This window comes from Podarcis muralis, chromosome 17 (genome assembly GCF_964188315.1).
Source record: "Podarcis muralis chromosome 17, rPodMur119.hap1.1, whole genome shotgun sequence".
Lineage (NCBI taxonomy): Eukaryota > Metazoa > Chordata > Lepidosauria > Squamata > Lacertidae > Podarcis > Podarcis muralis.
The window spans coordinates 14,773,565-14,800,034 of NC_135671.1; the positions used below are offsets into that span (position 1 = coordinate 14,773,565).

At 48.0% G+C, this 26,470-nt stretch overlaps 1 protein-coding gene across 4 annotated transcripts; it reads right to left on the reverse strand.

Annotated features, from left to right (window-relative positions):
* Positions 1-760: 760 nt before the first annotated feature.
* RNF20 (ring finger protein 20) lies at positions 761-26,165 on the reverse strand. 4 transcript variants are annotated; one of them, XM_077921724.1, is made up of 20 exons: positions 26,030-26,165; positions 23,974-24,133; positions 23,208-23,375; positions 22,958-23,105; positions 21,014-21,196; positions 20,020-20,138; positions 19,307-19,453; positions 18,827-18,904; positions 18,604-18,723; positions 16,954-17,133; positions 15,740-15,877; positions 12,762-12,893; positions 10,831-11,117; positions 9,189-9,306; positions 7,207-7,356; positions 5,928-6,140; positions 5,293-5,418; positions 2,968-3,108; positions 2,153-2,254; positions 761-1,395 (listed from the first exon to the last, which is right to left on the reverse strand). In XM_077921724.1, exons 2-20 carry the CDS (start codon positions 24,100-24,102, stop codon positions 1,219-1,221), a joined length of 2,856 nt encoding a protein of 951 aa, XP_077777850.1. In that variant the 5' UTR covers positions 24,103-24,133; positions 26,030-26,165; the 3' UTR covers positions 761-1,218. The 4 variants fall into 4 exon arrangements, with proteins under 4 accessions (XP_077777850.1, XP_077777849.1, XP_077777851.1 ...); XM_077921723.1 differs by having other exon boundaries at positions 10,831-11,231; XM_077921725.1 differs by having other exon boundaries at positions 12,762-12,883; positions 15,742-15,877; positions 26,030-26,164.
* Positions 26,166-26,470: the final 305 nt, after the last annotated feature.

The following is a 26,470-nucleotide window of genomic DNA, read 5'->3' on the forward strand; positions in this document are numbered from 1 at the left end:
TGTAACCCAAGGTACCACTGTACTATGAAACTAATGAAGCTTAAGCTTCACGGCCCCTAATCCCAGAGGGGCCCCAGAAGCAACTTTAGTCTACATTGCTTAAAATTTAGGGGCCTAGTAGACCCAATTTGAGTCACACGACTCAACATGATTTTTGTTGTTGTATATACTTCAGCAATCCTGAAGTTTGAAAGTCAGTAGCAGAGATGCTGTAAATCTGTCGCGGAACAGTGTATTGGCCCTACACAAAGAGGGCACAGCAGAACGCTCAACACACTCAGGATATTGCTCAAGGCTGCACCATCTCTCTATCTACACACACACACACACACACACACACACACACACACACACACGAGAATGTGTATGTCAACACCCAGGGCTGTCAGGTGAACCAAGGATTCACTTCTGCATCTTTCCTCTTCTGGTGCAGCAAGGCATGCGCATTGGTCCAGAGGCAGAGATGGGCCCATCACCTTCTGAAACCTCAAGCTCTGTTATGTGCACGTCACTAGAAATTCTTGCCTCGCTTCAGAAGGTCAGGATTAAGTCCAGTCTTAAGCCTGGGGTGGTTTCATTTCCATCATTTTTCTGCCCACACACCAGTGCCTGCCTACAGTGAGCCTTTAAAGGGTTACACCAGGTCACCCTGATACAACCCTTACTGTGTGTGGGACCATCGAGACTCCACAAGCTTCTCAGTACACACAACTGCAAGCACGGACATACACAAAACAGTGAGACACTTTGAACCGGGAAGAAGAGTTTTCTCCTTTATTAGAAAGTAAAGGAACTTAAAGCGATGAGAAAGCTTGATGAAAACTACTTCCAAGCAGACTTCCCAGTTTTAAGGTTGTTGTTTGGTTTAAGCCACAGGCCAATTCACATCAGGGCCGAAAGCATACACCGTGTCTCCACAACAACCATCTATAACAGGCACAGGCAACGGTTGATGACTGGCTTGGTGGCTGGGCTGTGCCTAAAGGAAAAGCCAGTGGGGGGAGGGACCCCCTGAAGATTAAAAAAAACAAAAGCCAAGAGTACAAAAAAATAATTAACAATAACTCGGGCTGTACCCTCCAGCCAAAAGGGATCTGCCATTACAAAAAGAAAAGAAAATGGGTGAAAGAGAGGGGCAGTAGCCAGCCTGCTGATGGGAAACAAATATGGTGATTGGCAGCAAGAGAGGGTTCTCTGGCCTCCCGTGACTCGGAAGGCTCAGCCAATGTAGATGCGATGGAAGTCGTTGGCCCCGAAGGCAGCGTTGCACTTGGGGCACTTGCGCTGCCGGGTGTCGTAGCGCGTTTTCACGCACTCAAAGCAGAAGACGTGGAAGCACTTGGTGAGCACAGCATCCTTCTTGCGCATGTTGCAGCAGGGGCAAGTCAGGCGGCCCTTGGGAAAGAAAGAGGCATCGTTTAAGGTACACCTGGCTGCTGCCGAGGCTAATAATAATAATAATAATTCCTTTGTACCCTGCCCATCTGACTGGGTTTCCACAGCCACTCTGGGCAGCTTCTGACATATATAAAAACATAATTAAACATTAAGAAAATTCCCAGGTCCTGAATGGAATAACTGTGCCCCTAAAGGACCAGGTGCGCAGCCTGGGAGTCATTTTGGGCTCGCAGCTCTCTGTGGAGACTCACACTCTCTACCAGCTCCACCTGGTACACTGGCTGAGACCCTACCTGCCTGCGCATTATCTCGCCAGAGTAGTACATGCCCTGGTTATCTCCCACTTGGACTACTGCAATACACTCTACGTGGGGCTACCTTTGAAGGTGACCCGGAAACTACAAGTAATCCAGAATGCGGCAGCTAGACTGGTGACTGGGAGCAGCCGCCAGGACCGTATTGTTTACAACAGGGTGGGGAGCCTGTGGCTCTCCAGATGTTGCTAGGACTGCAACTCCTATCATCCCTGGGTCTGATGGGAGATGAGGGGAGGGGTCACATCTGGAAGGCCACTAGTTCCTCACCTCTGACTGCCCCAAAGGGTCAGAGGGTTCTCTCCTGCGATTAGCTCAGAACTGCTGCCATGTCCCAGCCACAGTCCCTTGGGCACTGCTAACTGGGGTCTACTTCCTATGCTAATCGGGCTCAGCCCAAATCCATCCTCCAAGGGGGACGCTGACATCCCATTGCCTACCTTGTAATCTTTGATCTCCTCCATAAGGATCTCATCGCAGTTGGGAACCATGTCAGGTTTCTTGGTGGTCTCCAGTTTCCTCCGCAGCCTCGAGATGTCTTCCTGCAGGGGAACATTAGCCAAATACATGTCATTAGGACCAGCACCTTCTCTCCTAAGAGCTGCAAAAGGCTCCCACATGTAAATTTGCAAGCTCTGCCCATTTTCCTTTAAAAAGGGGGGGGGCCTTCTTCACAAGGGAGGACGCATCACACACATTCAAAACATACTGGTATGATACATGATTAGCTTAGATAATTTGGATGAGGCAGAGCAATGTGACCATGAAGCTCCAGCTTCAGGGAGTGAGGGATGTCAAATGTGCTTCCTAGAGCATTTGACTGGCCAGTTGTATTGCTGGACAAAGACAGAGTCTCTGCAGTACTCAGTATAGCACATGTTTCAAATGCAAAGGTGCCCGTTTCGATCCCTGGCATCTCCTGACAGGACTGGGAATGTCCCCTGCCTGAACCCCAGGCAGTTGCCATCAGTATCTGTGGACAAAGCTCTGCTGAGCAGACCAAGTGTCTGAGTCAACACATGGCAACTTCCTACGTAGAGATTCTTCTTAAGTAGGGATTCACAACCAGCAGCGACCAGGGAGAAAAACAGTGAGTGAAAACAGCTGAAGTTGAGCCATGGCGATGGAGGGCAACCATTCAGAGAAGGTGGAAACCAAAGCACTGGCAGAGAGTAAGAGGCAGGAACTTTGAGTTAATATGAATGGAAGCAAAGGCAGATTTGGCCCAAGGTAGCCAAAGCCGCCCGCCGGGTACCTGGGCTCGCTTGAAGTTGAACATGTCTTTCTCCTTGGTCACACTGTTCTCCACGATCTCATCCTGGAAGTCGTGCAGCTTCTTCTGCGCCAGCTCCAGCTGCGCCCGAAGGTCATCAGCCAGCTGGGCCGCATCCATAGCCTGAAGTGCAAAACAATGAAAGATCCTCTCTTTCTGGCCAGCTGCTGACCTTGCAGGGATGGACAAAAGCAGCCCAGAGTGTCAACCTTCCCACTTTTAAAAGGCATCTGCAGACCTTTTTGCTCACAGCTCCCTACTCAAAGGCAGCAAAGCTTTTAGGCTTTGCTTTGGCAAAATCTTCAAAGGGAAGATTTAGAGCCAAAGGATAAGGAGCTAAGAATAACCTGGATGGGTTAACAGAAGGCCTGAGGTCCTCCAGATATCACAGGACCAAATGCCACCAGCCTCTCCAGCATGGCCAACAGGCAGAGAGGTGTATCCCAGCAGGATCATTCTCATCTCCACACTGCGCCCACATATACCAACCAAGGGCAGGTGATGGAGTAGCCAGAAACCAAACAGCACGCCACTCTTTTTTGTTCCCATTCCCACCAGTGCCATTTCTTCAGGGGGGAACCCTTCCAAGGGATTCTCATCACCATCATCATCAACCCCCCCTCCTCTCCTCCTGACCTCTGACCCCACTGCTTGCTCTGCTTCCCTGTTACTCTCTCGTCACTTATCCCTCCCGGAAACCTCTGCCGAGCTAATTATTTTCATCTGGCTGCCCTGCTCGTTATCCCTTTGAAGTTCCACTCTTCCTTTCATCCGCTGCCCCTTTTGGTCTTCATCAAATCTCTCTGTGGCCACTGGTTTGGGGTGGTGTGTGGGTTGTGGTTTTTTTGGAAAAACAAACAAACAAACAACTCCAGAGGGGTATGTATAATCTGTTTTTGTGTCCTAATTACGGCATTATTTGGGATTTCTCAGCAGCTTCCCCCTGGAGGGAGATCAAATAAAATAACCATTCCTTCGCATTAATGATGGGGCAAGCGTTCAAAGGACTCACACAGCCGCTGCAGCTCAGAGAGAAAGAAGCCGGTCGGCGTGTCTTCATAACTACCTTCCAGGCACCAGGCAAACTGAGCCCTTGGTCCCCTCGGGCTTTTCACAGCGTTTCATCTGGCTTTGAGGATAGCTGTTCCTCTGCTCAGCTTGCAGTTTGTTTTATTGGTTTCTTTCTGCCTATTGGTGTTTTTATTATGTTCTTTTGCAGCCATGGGTTCCTGCTTTGTCTTACTTTATCGCTAGCTTTCTTAAATGTAAAGGGCGAGTTACACCTTCTAATAAATAATGCTGCTTTTCATTTTACTTGTATTCGTTACATCAATATTCTGCCTTTCCTCCCAAATAGCACAAGGCACTATTTTGAGCCCACCTGCGTTTAAAATCGCAAACAGCCCTGCGGGGACTGGTCCAAGATCACTAATTGAGCTACACGAAGAGCTCCGATGGGTTTTGGTGCAATAACCATCATACTGACATGGTAAGCAACTTATACCTATTTGTTTCCATTAATTAATTTAAAAGCATTTCTAGACCACTCAACATTTAAAATATCTAAGCGGCATACGAAAACACAACAGTACCATAAAAACAGAGATGCAATATAAAGTAAAGGTAAAGGTACCCCTGCCCGTACGGGCCAGTCTTGACAGACTCTAGGGTTGTGCGCCCATCTCACTCAAGAGGCCGGGGGCCAGCGCTGTCCGGAGACACTTCCGGGTCACGTGGCCAGCGTGACAAAGCTGCATCTGGCGAGCCAGCGCAGCACACGGAAACACCTTTTACCTTCCCGCTAGTAAGCGGTCCCTATTTATCTACTTGCACCCGGGGGTGCTTTCGAACTGCTAGGTTGGCAGGCGCTGGGACCGAACAACGGGAGCGCACCCCGCCACGGGGATTCAAACCGCCGACCTTTCAATCGGCAAGCCCTAGGCACTGAGGCTTTTACCCACAGCGCCACCCGCGTCCCTTGAGATGCAATATAAGAGCCACTAAAAACAGCTGTTACAGATGTAGAAATGCCAGAATAACAGGGTCCAATCTTATGGGTCAGAGAAAGCCTGGGCAAAAAGATGCGTCTTCACACGGCATCTATGAAAACACACCTTCTTGGATAAGGCTTCTCAAATGGAAGAGGAAGGGCATTCCACAATGCAAGTGCAATGATGGATAATGCCTGGTTTTGAGCCACTGCCCTATGATATTCTGAAGGTTGTGGCACCCCAAAGAACATTTTCCCCAGATGATCTCGGTAATCTTACAGGCCTACACAGGGGCAGGCAGTCTTTTCAAGCTTACCTTCCGCTTGTTCATTTCCAGGGCCTGGGTTCGCAAGCCCAGCTCCTTTTCTCCTGTGCCAATGTTGCTCTGCAGGAGATGCTCTTTCTCCTCTAGCTTGCGTACAACTTGCAACTGGGCATCCACCTTCAAGAGGCAAGAACACAGAATCACAGAATTGTAGAGTTGGAAGGGACCCTGAGGGTCATCTACTCTGACCCCCTGCACTGCAGGAACAGGGATCGAACCTGCAACCTCTGCATCATCAGCACTGCACTCTAACCAACTGAGCTATCCATTCTGCTCATCACAGCCATCAAGAATGTTACCTGCCCCAAAGTGGAAACAAGCAGAAGTTTTATAACAGTATATATTTACAGAAGATAAATAAATGAGCAGAATGGATATTAAAAAGGTATTAAAAAACAAATTTAAGGAACCGCAGAAAGAGGGGGAAGGAAGTCAAAATTTGGAAGTGTTAAATTGATTGTAAAACTAATGAAATGTATAAATTTGAAAAATATGGGGGGGGGGACCCTAAAAGAAAACCTTGCTTTTTCTTGAAAGCGACAGGTGAAGTATTCAGGAAACTGAATTCTGAACCCCAAGCACTGAGCCCTTTGCTCCTCCTGTCCAACTCCCCTTTCCCCACTCACCTGTGTCTTCAAGGTGAGCACCTGGTCTGCCAGCTCCTCCTTCTCTTCTTTCAGCAACTTGTGGATCTGGTTGGATTTGATGCGCTCCGACATGAGCTTGAAGTTGGCGTCATCCTTCTCTCTGAGCTGCTGCATCAGGCGGATGTTCTGTTCCTGCATGTCCTCAAAGGCCTGGCCCGTCACGTCCATTTCGGAGAGCAGCGCCTCCTCTTCCTGGAAGAACGGCAGAGCAACCAATGGGGAAACGAGGCCCTTCCCTTTCTACCAGGGGTGGGGGTGCTCCTGAACTCCTACCAGCCCCAGCAAGCATGGCCACAGACAGACAGTGGTACCTCGGGTTAAGAAGGTCTGGAGGTCTGTTCTTAACCTGAAACTGCTCTTAATCTGAAGCACCACTTTAGCTAATGGGGTCTCCCGCTGCCACCGCCCGATTTCTGTTCTCAACCTGAAGCAAAGTTCTTAACCCAAGGTACTATTTCTGGGTTAGTGGAGTCTGTAACCTGAAGCGTCTGTAACCCAAGGTACCACAGTATTTATGAGTTCCTCTTTGAAATTTACAAGAAAGGAAGAAAACAAGCATTTAAAAAAAATGGGAGAAAGATCTGGAGATTAATACACAGGACAGTGTTTGGGGCTGGACTGGCAATAAAACAGGGGAAAATATTAGTAAGCAATAAATCTAAGAGATCATTACCACAAAACCTGACACCAAATGTCTTTGACCCCTCATAAACTGAAACATGTATAGCCTAGCTCATGCTTACTGTGGAGATGTGGTATGTCGCACACATTTTATATTCATATTTTCAGGAAACATAACAAGATAAAAATTTTTTTACTGCAATCATACTTTGGACTATATAAAAGCAAATCACATAGTTGGAATTCCCCCCCCCCAAAAAAAAAAATCCAATAAATTATCTAGAAGAGTGAGTAGAGAGTACAGATGCAGAAGTGGTAACTAAACTCCTGACTGCAGCTAAAAGATTGATTTCAACGTATTAGGGGTTTTTTTAAGAAAGCAAAATGGTTTTGTAGAATCTGGCATACGGCGATAACATATAAACTCACCATGTACAACCAAAGGACAATGTATTGTGTGAACACAGATTTATAAAGATGGGCAAGGGATCTTTTTTGTTTTTTTGTACTGCAAATTTACCACAAAGATAGAAGACTATATTCGCTATTTTATTTTGAAAGGGCTTTTGGAAAAATAAAAACTTGTTTTTATCTCTTCCTATTTTTATACAGAAACTTTCTCTCTAACGCTCCTCACCTGCTTAGCCATGGCGAGTTTCTTCTGCAGGTATTCTATCTGTTCCTCCACAGCCCGGATCTTCCGAAGGGCGTCCTCGTCTGCCATTTTTTTGCTCTCTTTCTTCTCCTTGTCCTCCAGTTCCTTCACCCTCTGCCTCAGCTCCTCCAACTGGCAAGAAGTAGGTCAGGGAAAGGAGGTTGGGTTGAAAAAATAATAAGTATATACACAAAGTATCAAATGTGGTGACAGTAACAATAATACAACAAAACAACACCACCACAAACTGGCTTATAAGTACAAAACCAAATTTACTAGAATAATAGCTAAAATAGAGATAGACTTGTAACCATTCAAACAACAGAACCATTTATCCAGTCTGTATAACGTTTACTGCACATGTAACTTGTTAAGATACAGTTGTATATTTATCCACTCCATGTTTACAGTATCTCCAGGCGTTGTCTTTCACATGGCACCTTAGTATGTTTGTTGTTTGAATGGTTACAAGTCTATCTCTATTCTAGCTATTATTCTAGTAAATTTGGTTTTATACTTATAAGCCAGTTTGTGGTGGTGTTGTTTTGTTGAAAAAATAATAACCAGGAAAGGGATTTTTTTAAAAGGTCACAAAAAGCTACTACCAACCTTTGACCGTCACCTCCTGGAGGAAATTCATCTAGGATACATGCGGTTTTCAAGGAATTAAACTTTGGTGGGGAATCAAGTTTTCCCCAGGTCCGCAATGCAGCTTTAAGGCAGAGCACCATCCTCCACAGAACCCTTTGCGTTTCGCAAAAAGTGGGGAGGACTTTGCAGCAATGGACCTTAAGTGGGGGGATGGACTTGTGGCCGTCCAAATGGATGCTGTTGGACTGTGACTCCCATCAGCTCCAGTCAAAAGGCCACTGCTGGTGGAAGCTGCAATATCTGGAGGTCACTGCTTCCCCAGCCCTCCTTCAAAAGTCTATGGAGGAAATGTCCAAGTGCTGTCCCAGGTTACTATGCTGCTTTAGGATGCACTGAGAGCCTAAGAAGCCCCATGAGGAACAGAAGAACAGAATATCAATATTGAGTGGATGGGAGGTTGCCTGCTCTCGATGGGGTTACATTCCCTCCGAAGGAGCAAGTACGTGGCTTGGGGATCCTTCTGGATCCTTTGCTGTTGCTTGTGGCTCAGGTGGCCTCAGTGGCGTGGAGTGCCTTTGGCTGGTGACCCAGCTACGCCCCTATCTGGACAGGGATAGCTATGCTCTGGTAACCTCTAGGTTAAATTATTGCAATTAGGGCTACCTCTGAAGACCGCTTGGAACTTCAGCTGGTGCAGAATTCAGCAGCCAGGTTGCTTACCGGAGCCAGACGGTTTGAGCATATTACACCGATCCTGGCCCAACTGCACTGGCTGTCCATTAGTTTCTAGGCCCAATTCAAAGTGGTAGTTTTGACCCACAAAACCTTCAACGGGTCAGGACCACAATACCTCAAGGACTGCTTCTTTCCATATGAACCTACTTGGGACCCTGAAATCATAATCTGAGGCCCTTCTTCGTGTGCCCCCTCCACCAGAGGTTCGGAGGATGGCATCACAAGAAGGGGCCTTTTCTTCAGTTTGTGGCTGCACGTTTGTGGAAATCTCCCCAGGGAAGTTTGCCTGGCGCTTTCATGATACATCTTTAGGTGCCAGGCAAAAGCATTCCTCTTCCAACAGGCCATGGGCTGGTTGACATTCTATGTCCTTTTAATTGGGTTTGTTGGAGGGGGCGGTGAGGGGTTTGTTTCATTCTTGTCCAGGGGGCCACATATTGAGGATCTAGATAACCCTTGCGGTCACTTCCAACTCCACAGTTCCAGAAAGACTTGCTTTTATTATGCATTTTGTGTTTGTGTTTTGTATTTTGATGCTGTGAACTGCTGCCCTGAGGTATTCAGACAAAAGGTAGGTGGCATGCAAATTCGAGAAGTAAAATAAAATAAATAAATTGAGCAATGGCAGGCACAATTACCTCAGCTTTGGCCTTCTTCTCTGCAGCCATCAGTTGGACTTTGTCTCTCTGCTCCTTCGGGGCAGAGCGGTACATATCCAAAAGCAGTTTCATTTCCTTCTGGCTTTCTTGAGCCTTCCTGAATATATCAAAAAAAGAAAGTGAGAATGCGGCTAAGGCATTCTTATGGGATATGGTCTACTTCAAATCAATAACTGCTTCCTGCCATCTCATTGTGGGACTCTGAGTAGGCATGTATTGGGTGCAAAATAGGGAAACTTCAATCCAAATGTGTTTGAACTAGAACAATTCAGTACTTGAGCTGGGCGATCTATGGTCAGAACTGGATGCTCACAATTTTTCTGTTGTTTAAGGCGGTGTTTAAGGAGATAACAGAAATCGCTGGGTTAAAGCTGACCGAAAGTCCAGAGGTAGCATTACTATCAATTTACGACGGGGTGGAAGGATCACAGGCTAACTTGCTCACAAATTTATTGACAGCTGCACGAATTACGATAGCTAGGAAGTGGAAGGGGCAAGCAGAATATAAAATGTAAGAATGGTATAAAGAGGTGTGGGATATAGCTATTAATGATAAATTAACATGTGCCATTAAGGTAAGATGGGGAATATGCCAGAAAAATGATTTTGTGGCGATATGGAGGGTGTTTGTCGAATTTGTACTGTTAAAATGGAAATAGATCAAACTATCGCAAGAGGTGTTGGAATTTTGGGAGGTTGGATTAGTTACAATGGAATAGTCTCAGTGGTGGGGTGCACATTTTTATTCTTATTTATTTATGATTATTACTTTGTCAAATAAAATAAAACAGAACTGGATGCTCAGGAGGGAGTGTGCAAGAACTGTTTCTCAGTCACTGAAAGTTACAAGCAATAAGAGGCCCAATAGCCCAGAGAAGAGAGATTGCAACCACCCAGGCCAGCACATTAAACAATGGGGGATACCTTTTCGCGAATCCTAAGAGGGAGACAATCACTGTGTATGTGATGGTTCTTGTCCTTGAACTGGGTAAGAAAGCTCATTTGGCCTCATGTGCTGCACACATCCACACTGCCCAAAGTGCTGACAGCTGACAGCCCCCAGAGGGCTCCTAGCAAATCCATGAACATCATCTGGCTTACTACCAGCAGAAACTTAACCATGCCTACTCAGGAGCACATCCTACTGACTTAAATGGGGCTCGCTCCCAAGCAAGCAGGGTTAAGATTGCAGCCTCGTTATGTAAGAGCGTGAAATTTGGAACAGGCTAGCTAGGCGCAACAGCCGCACCACAATTCAGAGCCTTGCTGCCACCTGTTGAGATCCAGATATGTAGGATGCCAGAAACAGCCACACCAAAAGAACAGAACAGTTGGATCTCAAATGCCTTGGCTCCTGAACAAATCAGCTCCCGAACGACTGAAACCTGGAAGTGAGTGTTCTGGTTTCCAAACGTTTTTTGGAACCCGAGCGTCCAACGCGGCTTCCGATTGGCTGCAGGACTTTCCTTCAGCCAATCGGAAGCCGCACTTTGGTTTCTGAACGTTCTGGAAGTTGAGCAGGCTTCCAGAACAGATTCTGGAAGGTACAACTGTACACCGACAATACTTGGCAACTGCCAAAAGGATCCAACCATCAAAGAGCAAACTGCGCCCATCTTACTTTAGATCCGCCTTCAGCTGCTTGACCAACTCGGCTTCCTTCTTCCTGCTGTCGTCGTGCTTCCCCTTGTCCTTGTCTTTACTGGACTCCCTCTCCTTCTCGGACTCCTTCTGCTTCTGCCGCTCCCTCTCTTTCTCCTTCTCCTTCTCCCGTTCCCGCTCCTTCTCTTTCTCCTTTTCCTTCTCCCGCTCCCGCTCCTTCTCCCGACGCTCCCGCTCCCGCTCCTCTTCGTCCCGTTTCGCTTTGCTCTCCAGCGCGTCCTCGGAGGGGCCCTTGGAGGCAGAGCCCTGGGAAGAAGAAGAAGGGTCGTCGGCGTCCTGCTTGATCTCCAGCGGCTCCTCCTTGGGGTCCTCCGTGCTGGACTGGGAGTGCAGGAGGGCGCTCCCGCTGCGGGAACGGGTCTGCAGAACAGCGGGACATGCGCACGCATGAGAACATGCAAAAGCTGCCTTCTGTCGCCGGTTCATCCAATGCGGTGCTGTCTACTCTGATTGGCAGCCGCCACCCAGGATTTCGGATAGGGGCATTCCCAGCCCGACTTGGAGATGCCAGGACTTGGGACCTTTTGCATAAGCTATGACCCCCTCCCCAAAAAAACTTACATGGAATACTTTCCCATAAGGATTGTTTATGGGCTTCTCTTGCCCTTGGACTTGACTGGAAAGACAAGGACACCCTTGCTCTGGCACACCCAGGACAGAACTTTGAGAACAAGGTGGGAGCACAATGTGCTTTTGGAGTGATAGTATGCTGAGCACAAATATAATTTTTAAAGTGCCCATATGGATTGTTTTTCTTTGTGTTCTCTCTCTCTTATGCTATCAATAGGTATGGCTTTCTCTACCACACTCATTATTGTTCTTGTTCAATAGTTTAGCATGACCTCTTCATCATCATCATCATCATCATCATCATCATCATCATCATAAATTTTTTAAAAATCATACCCCGCCCATCTGGCTGGGTTGCCCCAGCCACTTTGGTCAGCTTCCAGCACATATAAATACATAATGAAATATCAAACATTAATAGTAACAATCTGATCCAATAGGAAAAAGCCACAATAAATCTTAAATACAGTGGTACCTCAGGTTAAGAACTTAATTCGTTCCGGAGGTCTGTTCTTAACCTGAAGCACCACTTTAACTAATGGGGCCTCCCGCTGCTGCCGCACCGCCGGAGCACGATTTCTGTTCTCATCCGGAAGCAAAGTTCTTAACCCGAGGTACTATTTCTGGGTTAGTGGAGTCTGTAACCTGAAGTGTTTGTAACCTGAAGCGTATGTAACCCGAGGTACCACTGTAAACAACTCATATCAAATAAAGCAATATTCAATAATGCATTATAATCTAATAGCAAAGAATAAAACTATGATGAAGAATTGCGAATCAATAATTAATAAAAACAGCAAATCACAATGCATAAAATACCACAAAACATATGTATATAAAACTATGTACCATATTTTTCCGTGTATAAGACTAGGGTTTTTTCCCCCTAAAAAATAATGTCAAAAATTAGGGGGCGTCTTACACATGGATACATCTCCCCCTATTTTCTTAAATCTGAGTTCCCCAAAATAGGAGGAGTCTTATACATGGGGGTCTTATAGACGGAAAAATACGGTATATAAGAAGCCTTCAAGATAAATCAATGAAAGCCCTTTTTAGCAACTCGAAAAAGAACACCCTGATTACTCATGTAGAGAGAGAGAGAGAGAGAGAGAGAGTGTATATAGGTATAGAAATATATAGATATACAGTACAATGCATGCTCGCAAAAACTGCTGAGGGTAAGCTCAATTGAAAAAGAGGCATTGCCCCATTTTCTGTCACTCCCACATGCTATTTTTAAAAAAAACCTGGCCTAAAAAGACACCGTCTCACTTCCAGCCTCCTCCATTGTCTCCTCGCCTTCTCCACCTCCCTTACCTTGCTCAGATCAGACTGTGCCTCCCGCAGCTTCCGCTTGTATCTCAGGACCTCCCCTTTCAGCTGGTGGTTGTGGTTCTGGAGGCTGCTGATGAGGTGCCGCATCTCCCGATTGATAGGACCTGCGTGAAGACCATCACATGGGAAGAGCCAAGATACGGTAAGATCTTCCGGCTCTTCTAGATCGCTTGCAAAAGAACCTGAGAAGGGGCTTTCCTTTCAGGAGATTTTTTCCCCAGCTGGTCCAGTCTAAGGAAGGGGAACCTCAGGGCCAAGTGTGGCCCTCCAGGCCTTTCTATCTGGCCCTTGGCACTCTCCTCAGATCACACTCCCTCTCCCTCTAAGCTACATCTCTCGCCAGTTCCTGGACAGAGAGGGGTGTGTGAGTTATACGTGTAGAAACTGAGGTCCAGCTCCGAGGGCCTTCTGCCGATTCCCTCACTGTGAGAAGCCAAGTTACAGGGAACCAGGCTGAGGGCCTTCTCGGTAGTGGCACCCGCCCTGTGGAACGTCCTCCCATCAGATGTCAAGGAACTAAACAACTACCTGACTTTTAGAAGACATCTGAAGGCAGCCCTGTTTAGGGGAGGTTTTTTAATGCTTGATGCATTACTGTATTTTAATATTTTGTTGGAATCTGCCCAGAGTGGCTGGGAAAGCCCAGCCAGATGGGCGGGGTATGAATGAATGAATGAATGAATGAATGAATGAATAAATAAATAAATAAATAATTTATTTTATTATTAACTAACCTACTGTACAAAGGTAAAATTGTGTGTGTGTGTTTTTTGCTGTGAGCCACCCTGAGATCTTTGCAAGGAGGACGGCATGCAAACTTAGTAAATAAATAAAACGAATAAGTAAAATAAACTAAAACAAAAATTGGATGTGTTGCTTTGCTCGCTTTTGTATTTGGCCCCACCCATCCATCACATACGGACCCCTAGAAATTTTCCCAAAAGGGAATGTGTTCCTCTGACCGAAAAAGGCCTTGACTGTCTCCAACCTAATGAAGGGCAATGACTGTATGGCATGGATGGACTCCAACTGCCATCAAGCCCAGCTACAGCCCAGGAGACAGAAGCTGGAGCCCAACAATATCTGAAGGGTCACAGGTACTCTGTCCCTGATGTATGGTTGTCAGAGCGGTCAAGAATGAGACTGCAGAAGACACCAAAATGCATGGAATCTCGCTTCCCAGTTACTAGGCCGCCATACAACTTAGATGTATTGATTCATTCCATGTATAACCAGTCCCTTCCTCTTTCCTTTAAAGCAGTGTTTATTGAACTTGGGTCTCCAGCTGTGTTGGGGGGTTTTTTAGGGTCTTTTTTATATTTTCAAATTTATACATTTCATTAGTTTTACAACCAATCTAACATTTCCAAATTTTGACTTCCTTCCCACTTTCTGTGGTTCCTTAAATTATTTCTTAAATATCTTCTGCATATCCAAGTTCATTTAACTTGCTCGTTTATCTACTGTAAATATACACACGTATAAAACTGCAGGCTATTACATTAATCCTGCTAATGTTCTTAGCTGTTTACAATTTATCTGTAAATATTCAATAAGCCATTTCCACTCTTTTATAAAAAGTTTGTTATCTTGATTTCTTATTTTTCCGGTATTTCTGCATATTCCATAAGCTTTTGTATCCATTCTTCTTTTTCTGGGACTTCTGCTTCTTTACACTTTGGGGCAAGTAACATTCTTGCTGCTGCAGTAGCATACATAAATAAATTTCTATACAATTTAGGTAGTATAATAATTCTCAAAAGAAATCTCTAGCTAGCAGGACAATGGTCAGGGCCGATGGGAGTTGTAGTCCAACAACAGCTAGAGACCCAGGTTTGAGAAACACGGCTTTAAAAGACGAAACTCAGACTATCAGAGGTCTGCGGCAGCCGTATTTCAAAATCTGCAACCGTACAGGGTTTGCCGTATTTTTCGCTCCATAAGACACACTTTTTTCCTCCTAAAAAGTAAGGGGAAATGTGAGTGCGTCTTATGGAGCAAATGGCGCTGTGCAGAGAGGGAGAGCTGCGCAGCACCCCTTCAGCGAAGCGCCTCTCCTGCGAAGTGGGAGGAGGAATGGAGCCCCGCTTCCTGTCCTGGTTTCTGCCTTAGCTGCGCGCAGCCTCTTCCGGGCAGGGGGAGCCTTCATCCCACTGACCTGAAGAGGCTTCGTGCGGCTATCCCAGAAGACAGATCCCTCTTGCTGTTCCGGCTTCTGGAATTCAGAAAAAAAAATTCTTGTTTTCCTCCTACAAAAACCAGGTGCACCTTATGGTCTGGTGCGTCTTATAGAGCGAAAAATACGGTATTTTGAGACCTTGTGGTCACAGTGGCTCAAGACAGGGAAAACTAAGGCAGAGAGCTCTCAGGCAAGTTCCTGACTAGAAAAAGGGGATCCCTGATTAGCCACATGTTCAAGGCTTACCTGAAAGATCACGAAGGTTTTAAGACAAGAGGACCTTTCCGTCTATAAGACGCCCCCGTGTATAAGACTACCCCTATTTTGGGGGGCTCAAATTAAAAAAAATGGGGGGAGATGGCACAGAGTTGAGCTTTTATTGCGGAGGATTGCTGAAAGTCGCCCACCCGCACGCGTCGCAAAATCCGCCTCCCGTCTGTCCCATTGCTGACAGAAGCTGCCAATCACCTGCCCAACTGCCGGAGCGTCACCATCCATTGACGCAGCAACTGATGACATGCACAATATCCGCTGACAGCCGTGGCAGCAACCAATCAAACGTCCACCCTGTGCACTACAACCCCCACTTTTTAGCATGATTTTTAAAGAAAGAAACATTCTTACGGAACAGTACGGCAATACCCAAGAGGTGCACAGAGCTCAGATTATCTGCAGAGGTGAGGCTAACCTGGCTGCAGCTCAGCTACTGTGGATGCTTCCCCAAGAGAGGTGCCCAACAAGGAAAACCCGAGTGCCTCTGTGCACAACCCGACTTCAAGTCACCTGCTTGTTCGTTAGCGGCAAGCGTCTGCTCAAACTCTATCCGCAACATCTCGTACTCTTTGCGGACCTGGGCAAGGGTGTCTTCGAGCTGAATGACCTCTGTTCGCAGCTTCTTGTGCAGGCTGACTTCATCCCGCTGGTGAGAAAGAGAGAGATTTCAGCCTCGATGTCTTTGACTGCAGCAGCAGCCCCCTCTTGCTGCGGGATGAGAAGATGCTGAGAGAAAGGGCTGCAGACCCTCTTCTTATGCCGTGCATGTTGGGTTAAGGACCCAACAGCAGCTAGTTCTCCTCCAGCTTCCCTCTTCTAAATAACTCCTGGACATCCACAGACCCTTGCTTCGAGGGAGGACGGGTGTGCCACTGTAAGCAGCCGGAGTGATTCAGCATCACGCTAAGCTCCTGCAGCCAACCGGAAGCCACGGAAACCCCATAGCACGTTTGGGTTCCAAAGAACATTTGCAAACCGGAACACTTAGTTCCGGGTTTGCAGCGTTCGGGAGTCAAACCGTCTGAGTACCAAGGCGTTTGGGATGCAAGGTACGACTGAAATCCGAAAAGGGTTTCCATTCTTCTACAAACACCTCATTGTTAGAGTCTCTTTGTCATATAGTAAGGTAAAGGGACCCCTGACCATTAGGTCCAGTCGTGGCCAACTCTGGGGCTGCGGTGCTCATCTCGCTTTACTGGCCGAGGGAGCCGGCGTACAGCTTCTGGGTCATGTGGCCAGCATGACTAAGCCACTTCTGGCGAACCAGAGCAGGGCATGGAAACGCCATTTACCTTCCCGCCGGAGTGGTACCTATTTATCTACTTGCACTTTGACATGCTTTCGAACTGCTAGGTTGGCAGGAGCAGAGACCGAGCAACGGGAGCTCACCCCGTCGTGGGGATTCGAACCACCGACCATCCGATCGGCAAGTCCTAGGCTCTGTGGTTTAACCCACAGCGCCACCCGCGTCCCTCTTTGTCATATAATAATAAATAAATAAACCTTTATTGTCACTACACCACCTGTGTGCATTGAAATTAAACGAGCCCCCCTCCCCTCAACACAAACGCTCAGTCTTGTTCGCACTCTGTGTGCTTGTCAGAAGTCAATTGCACCACTATTTTTTTGTCCAGCAGCGAGTTTAGTGCGGGTGCCAACTGCCATGATCCACCCCAAGGAAAGTGAGAGGAAAGAGATGAAACAAGGGGAGGAAGCCGTTACCTCAATGAGCTCCACCTGGCGCTGGTGGGTACCCCGGGTGCCGTGAAGCAGCGTTCGGGCCTCGTCTAGCTGAGATTTCAGTTGCAGGCTCTCATTGTACAAAACGGAGAACTGGGACTGCATGCAGCGGTACTCTGGTGTTTCCTTCACCACCTCCTCCACTGCCCGCCTCAGGTCCACCTGGGCAGGGGGCCACAGAACAGGGGGTGGGGAGGCAAAAGAGAAAATGGTGCCCCGTGACACACGGCAGAAATAAAAACTGCACTCAACACTATGCAGAAGAGCGGAGGGAATTCCAAATGTCTGCAGTGTGCTTAAACGGCCAGAAAGTGGCAGCACTGCATCAAAAATCGTTCTACAGTTGCAAGGAAACACTCCCTTCATAAGGGAGGGGTGGGAATCTATGGATTTTGAAACACAGCGTGTTGTTTTCAAACAAGCAGCTTCTGAGGAGCCAGGGCAATAAAACAAAGAGTGGCACGTTTTTACAGACCTCACCCAAACTGTATCCAAGTCATGCGTAAAGCATGTTATCTTGAGAAAGAAATTCATGAAAGGATCTGCTGAACCCAACCTATGGAGATCACTTAATGCAGGCATCAGCAAACTTTTTCAGCAGGGGGCCGGTCCACTGTCTCTCAGACCTTGTGGGGGGGCCAGACTATATTTTTTTTAGGGGGGATGAACGAATTCCTATGCCCCGCAAATAACCCAGAGATGCATTTTAAATAAAAGGACACATTCTACTCATGTAAAAACATGCTGATTCCTGGACCATCCACAGGCTGCATTTAGAAGGTGATTGGGCCGGATCCGGCCCCCGGGGTTAGTTTGCCTACCCATGACTTAATGCGTACCTTTCCTCCTTCCAATGAGCTAAAAAGCTGGGATGGGGAGCCTGTTGCCCTCCAGAGGTTCTCAGGCACCAAATCCCATCAGCTCCAGCCTATATAGTCAATGATTAGAGCTGATGGATGTTGTAGTCCAGCAGCACACCCACCCACCCATCTCTAGGCTAGAGAGCTCTGCCTCCACTGGCATGGCTGAAGCATCACTCGACATACAACATTTACCTGTCCTAATCAAGAAGCCACCTGGATTGAACAGGTCATGCTGCCCCTTGTGGTGAGCCACTAGAACTGCAATAGGGAGAATCTTCCTGGGACAGTAGTGTTCTAAGGCTTAGGACTAGCCCAGGGGTCAGCAACCTTTTTCAGCCGTGGGCCAGTCCACTTTCCCTCAGACCATGTGGGGGACTGGACTATATTTTGTGGGGGGAGGGGGGAATGAACGAATTCCTATGCCCCACAAATAACCCAGAGATGCAGGGTTATAATAAAAGGACACATTCTACTCATGTAAAAATACGCTGATTCCCAGACCGTCAGCGGGCCAGATTGAGAAGGCGATTGGGCCACATCCAGCGTCCGGGCCTTAGGTTGCCTGCCCCTGGACTAGCCTCACCCTCGCAAGCTGCCAGGAAGTACTAGGAACGGCTTCCATCATCATCATCATTATTTTCATCATCCTGCCTTTTAACTGTTAATTAAAATTTAATTTCAAAGTCTATAAGAATTAAGAGTGCGGGGGGGGGGGGGGAGGCATTCCTCGACTATCAGAAATGTGGAAAATGCTTTCCCTCCCTGGTACCTTCAACTTGTCGTTCTGCGTGGTCACTTCCTCAAGATCCTGACGCAACTTATCGAGCTCGCTCAGGCGGTTCTGGGCAAGCTCCTTGTTTTCCTCGAGTTCGGCATTCATCTCCTCGAACTGCAAAAGAAAGGGAAAGGAGCCAGTTGCTGAAAGCCTCATTCGCACCTCCACACCCACTGCTGCTTCTATGTTTGCCCGTATGCAAAGTCTCAAGGTTTACCTTCCGAGAGTTGATCGTGATTGTACCCCCATACAGGCTGCTTCCAGCTCCATACACCTTGTACCCTTTTGAGTTCACCTGCAAGAGACACACTAGTTTTATTTTCAATGTGCAATTTCTTAAGCATCGAGAGCCGCTTTGGAGACGATGGTCCCAAACAAGCGGGATACAAATCTAAAAATAAAATAAGGACAACGCTCGCCAGGCATTTCCACCTTCCGACAATTAATAGTGGAAGCTGCCATATGCTGAGTCAGGTCGTCAATCCATCTATCTCAGGACTGTCTGCACTGACTGGTAGTAGCTCTCCAGGGTTTTGGCCAGGGGTCTCCCCTGGCCACACCCGGAGATCCTGAGGATTGAACCCGGACCAATCCTGTGTGCAAGGCATAGATGCTCCACCATGGAGCTACGGTCCCTGCCAACACCTTCCAGGGCTGCTACAACCCTGGGGCTGTTCCCAGGGGCGCTGAGTCTCACCCGCTCCAAGACATCTGCCAGGTGCCTGTTCAGCCTCTGCTCCCGCTTGCGGATCTTGTCGATGTCCCACTGCAGGTCGTCAATCATGGTCTCCAGCACAGACACACGAGACTCTGCCATCTCCACTTTCCTTTGCAATTTAGCGAACTGCAGCAAAGGAACAGGGGCAAGGAGGAGAACAAGAAAGCGCAAGAAACGGTTTTTATCGTAGCTCAGAGAGCAACTGACTGCCTGGACCAGTGACCGCCATCTGTTTTGGGACTACAACTCCCATCATCCCTAGCTAACAGGACCAGTGGTCAGGGATGATGGGAATTGTAGTTCCAAAACACCTGGAGGGCCAGGTTTGGCCATCGCTGGCCTAAACTTAACTTCCCGCATGCTGAGGCAAGCAGATGTTCCCCTCCCTCTTCCCAGAAGCCTCAGTGCTTCCCTTCGACTCCACATGGAAAGAAAACGCAATAGACAGAATGGAGAATTGCTGCGGTGGCTTGCGTGCTCCTCGCTAGACAGCCTTGGGGAAGTTACACTCTCTCCGCCTAAAAGCCTCTGGGGGCAGCATCAGTTCACCTGGCCATGACATTTCCTTGGCCCAGTTAACCCACACGCCCGACTCACTCACACATATCTACACACTGAAACCCCGCAACTTAATGCAATGCATTATTTTTTTGCTACCCAGTTTACAGTACCGCAGATCCTCTCCTTGTTACCTCCTGAGACATGGTGCGGTGCTTTTCCTGGAGTAAATCAGCCAGTTCTTGCAGTCGCTTGTTCTCGTTTGCCAGGTAGGAGTTCAGCTCCTGGAGAGCCTCTTCCATCAGAGAAACATCTGAGGGAAGAAAGGCTTTTGAAACACTACTATAAAAACAACATCGGAAGCTAGCGGGCCTAGGCGTGTGTTATGTGCAAAATTCAGTACTGATTGCAAACTCAGCATTCTTAGAATCTTGGTGGGTTTTGTTTTTCAAAGCAAGCTTTTGCCCTCACGGTTAACGACAGATTTCAAAAGTGTGGGAAGCAAGGCCCAGTGATCTCGCATCAGATTTGTGGGGCGGAATTCAACACAGCACTCGGGAGATTGTTCTGTCACCTCAAGCTTTTCTGGAACAATATCCACTTTCTTCACCTCACACATTGTTCTGGGAGTTCTCCCTACACTCCAGAGTCTATTTGGGGGAGGCAGAGGACACGTGGGGGAAGGCAGGGGGAGGCTTGCATTGACTTCTACTAATGGAACCAGGCAGCTGAATCCAGCCCCCAAGGTTCAAGGTTTCAGCATCCTGCTATTGTTCCTTCATGCTCAGATGTGGAGGCATAGCAGTGGTGGCCATGGAAATGCAGAGAGGAGAATGGTTCTGCACTGAAAAAAGCAAGCAAGCAGCAGCAGCAGACCCACTAAGAACAGGGTTAGCTCTCAACAGCATCTACCACTCTCATCAAACCATACAATAGGGAACACCTGACGCAACTAATCACAAGGAAAGAGGGGCAGCTAGCAGCCTGGCTTGCTGGCCAAACCTCCAGGAACTAAAAAACTAGGCCCCTGCCCCGAGGAACATACAATCTAAAATTTGACACAAGGAGAACCACAACAGTGGTAGCATTTGGCTACTTTGATATTCATTTTCTCCCCAAGTTATTTATGAACTGCTTTTGAGAACGAAGCCCTCAAAAACGATATATATTTTTGGGAGCATCCCATACCTCCGCTGTTCAGCTTCTGGGAGAGCACATCCACCCTCTCCTGGAGCTTATCGTACATGGTCACAATCTGCGTGACGACCCGGCGAGAAGACTCCACGCGCTCCTGCAACTGAGATTCCATTTCCTCGCTGGTGCTGCTGGCCAGCGTAGCCAGGAAAGAGAAGGCCGGCTCAAAGATCTCTCCTAGGAAATGATAAGAAATAAGGCCCAGCCATGAAAGCACACAGCTTTGTGCTCCCTGCTATTGTTGTTAAAAAAAAATTGTATACTGCCCTATACCCGTGGGTCTCAGCGTGGTTCACAGGATAAAATCACAATATAAAAACACAAACTACATAAACAAAATAAGAATGAAAACAACCCAAAAACCCCCTCAATACATTTTAAAAGGGCATTTGATGTCAACCACCCAAAGGCCTTGAAACCTAAATGGGGCAATTTTCATCCCCACCTCCCTGAGCTCATAACCATCTGATTTGTAAAGAGCTACCTGACAGGAGAAGGGACGCGGGTGGTGCTGTGGGTTACCACAAAGCCTAGGTCTTGCCAATCAGGTCGGCAGTTCGAATCCCTGCGACGGGGTGAGCTCCCGTTGCTCAGTCCCTGCTCCTGCCAACCTAGCAGTTTGAAAGCACATCAAAATGCAAGTAGATAAATAGGTAGCGCTCCGGCGGGAAGGTAAACGGCATTTCCGTGCGCTGCTCTGGTTCGCCAGAAGCGGCTTAGTCATGCTGGCCACATGTCCCGGAAGCTGTACGCCGGCTCCCTCAGCCAATAAAGCGAGATGAGCGCCGCAACCCCAGAGTCGGTCACGACTGGACCTAATGGTCAGGGGTCCCTTTACCTTTACCTTTTACCTGACAGGAGGAAGCAGCAGCAGCAGCAAAGATTTCCCACTGCTTTCCTGTTGTATTGAATGAATGCCAGATGCAAATAAAACATTGGGCAAGCTTCCATCTTTTGTGTACTAAATACAAATAAAATAAACATACTATGTCACTCTCTAGGGCAGAGTTAGGGAACTTCGAGCCCAGAGGGCTAAATGCAGCCCTCCAGAACTCTCTCTTCGGCCAGGCCAGGCCCCCAACCAGCCTGTTATCCCACTTGAGTGCTTTTCCCTGGCTGGAAGGTGTCCTTAGACTAGAGACAACGCCTCTTTCTTGCCTGGAGGGAGATTGGAGAGATGTGGGAATCTCTGGCATTTGCGGGCAATAATGCAACCTACAAGCAGAGACAGCACCTTGCCAACAAAGGTCCGTATAAAGCTATGGTTTTCCCAGTAGTGATGTATGGAAGTGAAAGCTGGACCATAAAGAAGGCTGATCGCCGAAGAATTGATGCTTTTGAATTCTGGTGCTGGAGGAGACTCTTGAGAGTCCTGTGAACTGCAAGAAGATCAAACCTATCCATTCTTAAGTAAATCAGCCCTGAGTGCTCACTGGAAGGACAAATCCTGAAGCTGAGGCTCCAATACTTTGGCCACCTCATGAGAAGAGAAGACTCCCTGGAAAAGACCCTGATGTTGGGAAAGATGGAGGGCAGAAGGAGAAGGGGACAGCAGAGGACGAGATGGTTGGACAGTGTTCTCGAAGCTACCAGCATGAGTTTGACCAAACTGCGGGAGGCAGTGGAAGACAGGAGTGCCTGGCGTGCTCTGGTACATGGGGTCTCGAAGAGTTGGACACGACTAAACGACTAAACAACAACAACAACCTTTCAGTGGAAGAAGTCGAATTCATTGCGTCTTGCCCCACTCACCACAGGCCCACAAGGCAAAATGGCTCTAGGTTCTAGGGCATCAGGAAAACTTACATTTTCAGGGGTAGATTACCCTATACAGATTGCCAAGGTTTTCACAGGAGTTATTTCCAGTTCAGAATTTTCCACACCGGGAGAAAACATCAGCGTTGCCGCTCCTAAGCCACAATGGCGGCCCATTCTCACCTCTCTCCCGCTCTTCTTTGCGCTCCTGGTTACTGTCCGAATCGGGTTCCGGTTCTGGCACCACCAGGGCTTTCCGTTCCGACAGAAGGTCACCGAGGCCTTGGTCCAAGTCGTAGCGCTTCAAAATGATGCGAATATTCTCGTCGAACTGAAGGGGAGGGGGAAGAAACACATAGCGCTCAATTTTCAAGGGGGTTGAGACAAGCAGCACGAAAGGGGATGGGACTGAGAGAGGCAGACCCTGGCACACCTGGCTCCAGTAGCGATTGACAATCAGCAGTGACGCATCGTCCGTGGCCTGCCGCCTTTCCAGCTTCTCTATGTGCTCCCGCAACTCATCTTCGATAGCCTGCCGCTGGTCCAGCATCTCTGCCAGCTTCCGGTTCTTGGTCTGGAGGGTGCGGATGTCCAGTTCTTCCTGAAATCAAGCAAAGAGCAGTTACCACAATACAGGCTCAACTCTGGCCTAGTTTCCTCTGAGAGAGTAGATTTGGCTGCAGAGGAATTGACAGCAGGAGACAACTGGCATAACGGATTTTTTTTTCCAGACCACATGAATGGGGAATTAAAAGACAATAGGGAATTAAAAGACAAGTTCATTAAAGTTGAGCACAGAAAATTAACATGGCAGAAAGAAAGGCTCCAGCTCTAGCCGTGGTAGCTTTTGTTTGTTTTCAATGCGCAGAGATTTATTTAAAAATTGGCTTGGATGACGGAGCAGCCAGTCAAGTAAAACAGGGTGGCCCTCTGGATACTGCTGGACTCCAACTCCCATCAGCCCAGTCAGCATGGCTAGTGGGCAGGGGTGCTGGGAGTTGGAGTCCACCGGCCCTCACTTGCAGCCTGCAGCCCAAAAATAGGTTTGCGGTTGCAAAAAGAACTAGGCCTCAGACCTCCCAGCTAGCAAACGGAGCTTATCCCACAGGAGCTGATGGGAGCCCAAAAGTGGGAACTGGAATTCCATTCAGCAGATTTGTTAAGAAATGGAGAAGACCACTGCAGAAAGAGATACAAACCGTTGAGGAGACGCCACCAAGTTTAATGGTCTCCACTGTGGTTCCCGAGTCTTCGACACCCGCTTTCTTCTCCGGAGGTCCGGAGGGACTGGCCTCCGAAGCCACCCGTTTGTTCCCAATCCCAGACATGGTGGGACAGGACTGGAGGTGCCCCCCTCTCCTGAAAAAAAAGAGAAAGCGTTTTTTATATATAAAACAACAACAAGGTTTTCTTTCTATCTTGCTTCACAGGAAGGATTCCTAACTAGCTGCACAAATCAAATTTGAAACAGTCTTCAAATTATTATTATTATTATTAGTAGTAGTAGTAGTAGTACCCTGCTCAGCTGACTGGGCTGCCTAGCCACTCTGCACAGCTTCCAACAAATATAAAAACATGATTATTAACTGCAAACATTAAAAAAACTTCCCTAAACAGGGCTGCCTTCAGGTGTCATCTAAAAGTTGTGTAGTTCTGTATCTCCTTGACATCTGATGGGAGAGTCTTCCACAAGGTGGGTGCCACCACTGAGAAGGCCCTCTGCATGGTTCCCTGTAACTTCACTTCTCGCAGTGAGGGAACCGCTGGAAAGCCGGACCTCAGTGTCTGGGCTGAATGATGGGGTGGAAATATACAGTGGGCCGAAGCCATTTAGGGCTTGAAAGTTCAGCACCAACACTTTGAATTGTGCTCGGAAATGTACTGGGAGCCAATGTAGGCCTGCTGCATCCGAAGTTTTGCACTGAGGCCAATCTGCTTCAGAGTAATTGACACATAAGTTTTTAAGTCTGTAAATTGAGCCTACAGATACTTGTTCACTTAGTCCAATGGTGAGGAACCTGTGGGCCTCCAGATGTGGAAAGACACCATCTCCCATCACCCCCAGCCAGCACTGCTAACATTCAGAGATGACAGGAGCTATAGTTTAACAACATCTGGAGGGCTGCAGGTTCCCTAACCTGGCTTTACTTCATTCTTTTGCCACTGCTTCTCTGCGGAAGCGAGACTTGCACTCTCCTGGGATCAGAGCCGTCTTTTTTTAAAAAGCACACTGGAATCCAGAAATGCAATTATCAAATCTTTAAACACACACCCAGTGCAGGCTGAATAAAGCAGGGAAGTTTAGGGGCAATGGTAGCTCCATAGCCTGCCCAGATGACCTCTACTCTGCCTGAAAACACACAGAACAGGGAATAGAAATAGGGACATGGAAAGCAAGGGGACTGGAACAGATCCTGGCTGACAAAACAGAACTGCAGGATAGGGAACACAGTTCCACTCCCTGGACAGAAAAGAGCTTGAAAACATGGGTGCCTGATCATCAGAAGCAAAGGCTTTTATTAATAAGAATAATAATGATGATTAATATGCTACCCATCTCTGGGTAGACTCCCAACAAAATATTAAAAGCACAATAAAACATCCAGCACTAAAAACTTCCCTGAACGGGGCTGCCTTCAGATGCCTTCTAAAAGTCAAATCGTCGTTCATCTGTTTGGCATTTGCTTGTTGGACAAAGCCTCAAAAACAAAAAACACCTAACCAAAGGCGATGCTTGGAAAATTTCCGTAAAATCTAGAAGAGTTTTCCGGATTTCACCCCCCCCCCCCCAAAAAAAAAAAGATTGAACAGTTGGCAGCCTCTACTCCCTTTCTTTATCTACCCCTTTTCTCCAAGCACATCCTGTGACAAGGTGTGCAGTGTTTCCCAAAAATAAAGCCGTGTTCCCTTTTGGCGGGTGGGAGGCAGTCTGCACATGCCTTGGGGCACCCTCTCCAGGGCACTGGGAAGTTTTGAAAGCCCAGAGTGGCCACGGTAGCACCCCAAATGGCAAGCACCCAGAGGCCCCTGGCTGAGCCTGCCAACCCAAAGCACTGTCACCCACTCCCACCCCAGGCTCTGGTGGCTGCCAGCCAGAGCTGGAATGAAACCCACCCGGGCAAGGGAGCCCCCTCTGCCCTAGGCCTGCCCCCAACCCACAACGTCGCCCCGCCCCTCAGGAAACGAAAACGCCCCCCCCGCACCCGCTCCCCCCCCCGGTCGTCGCAGGTGCGCCCTCCCTCCCAGGACTCTCACCTGCAGACCCAGCCGAGCCTCCGGCCTCCGGCAGTTGCTCCACAGGAAGCAGCCCTTCGATGACGACAGAGGCGGCTCGGCCAATCCCGTCTGGCTCCTCCCACACTCTCTTTCTTTCTCCGCCCGACTTCGGAAAGCGACAGGTGCCCTTAGTTAAAATGGCGGTCGCTCGTGGAACCGTAGCGCCAAAATTCAGATTGACAAGACCGGTGCCTATATTCCGAGACTTTCTACAGAGAAAGGATGGGGGAGGGACGGAGGAGCAACTAGGCTTCTGCTTTTGACTGACTGCAGGTTTAATCACGTTTTCTTGGAGGGCTGCTCGGTGGCTACTAGCCACAATGGCTATAAAACGGCTATAAAACCGATGGAGGCAGGAATGCTTTTGAATGGCAGTGGCTGGAAACCCCAGGAGGGTTAACCTGTGCTCTGAAACCTGTT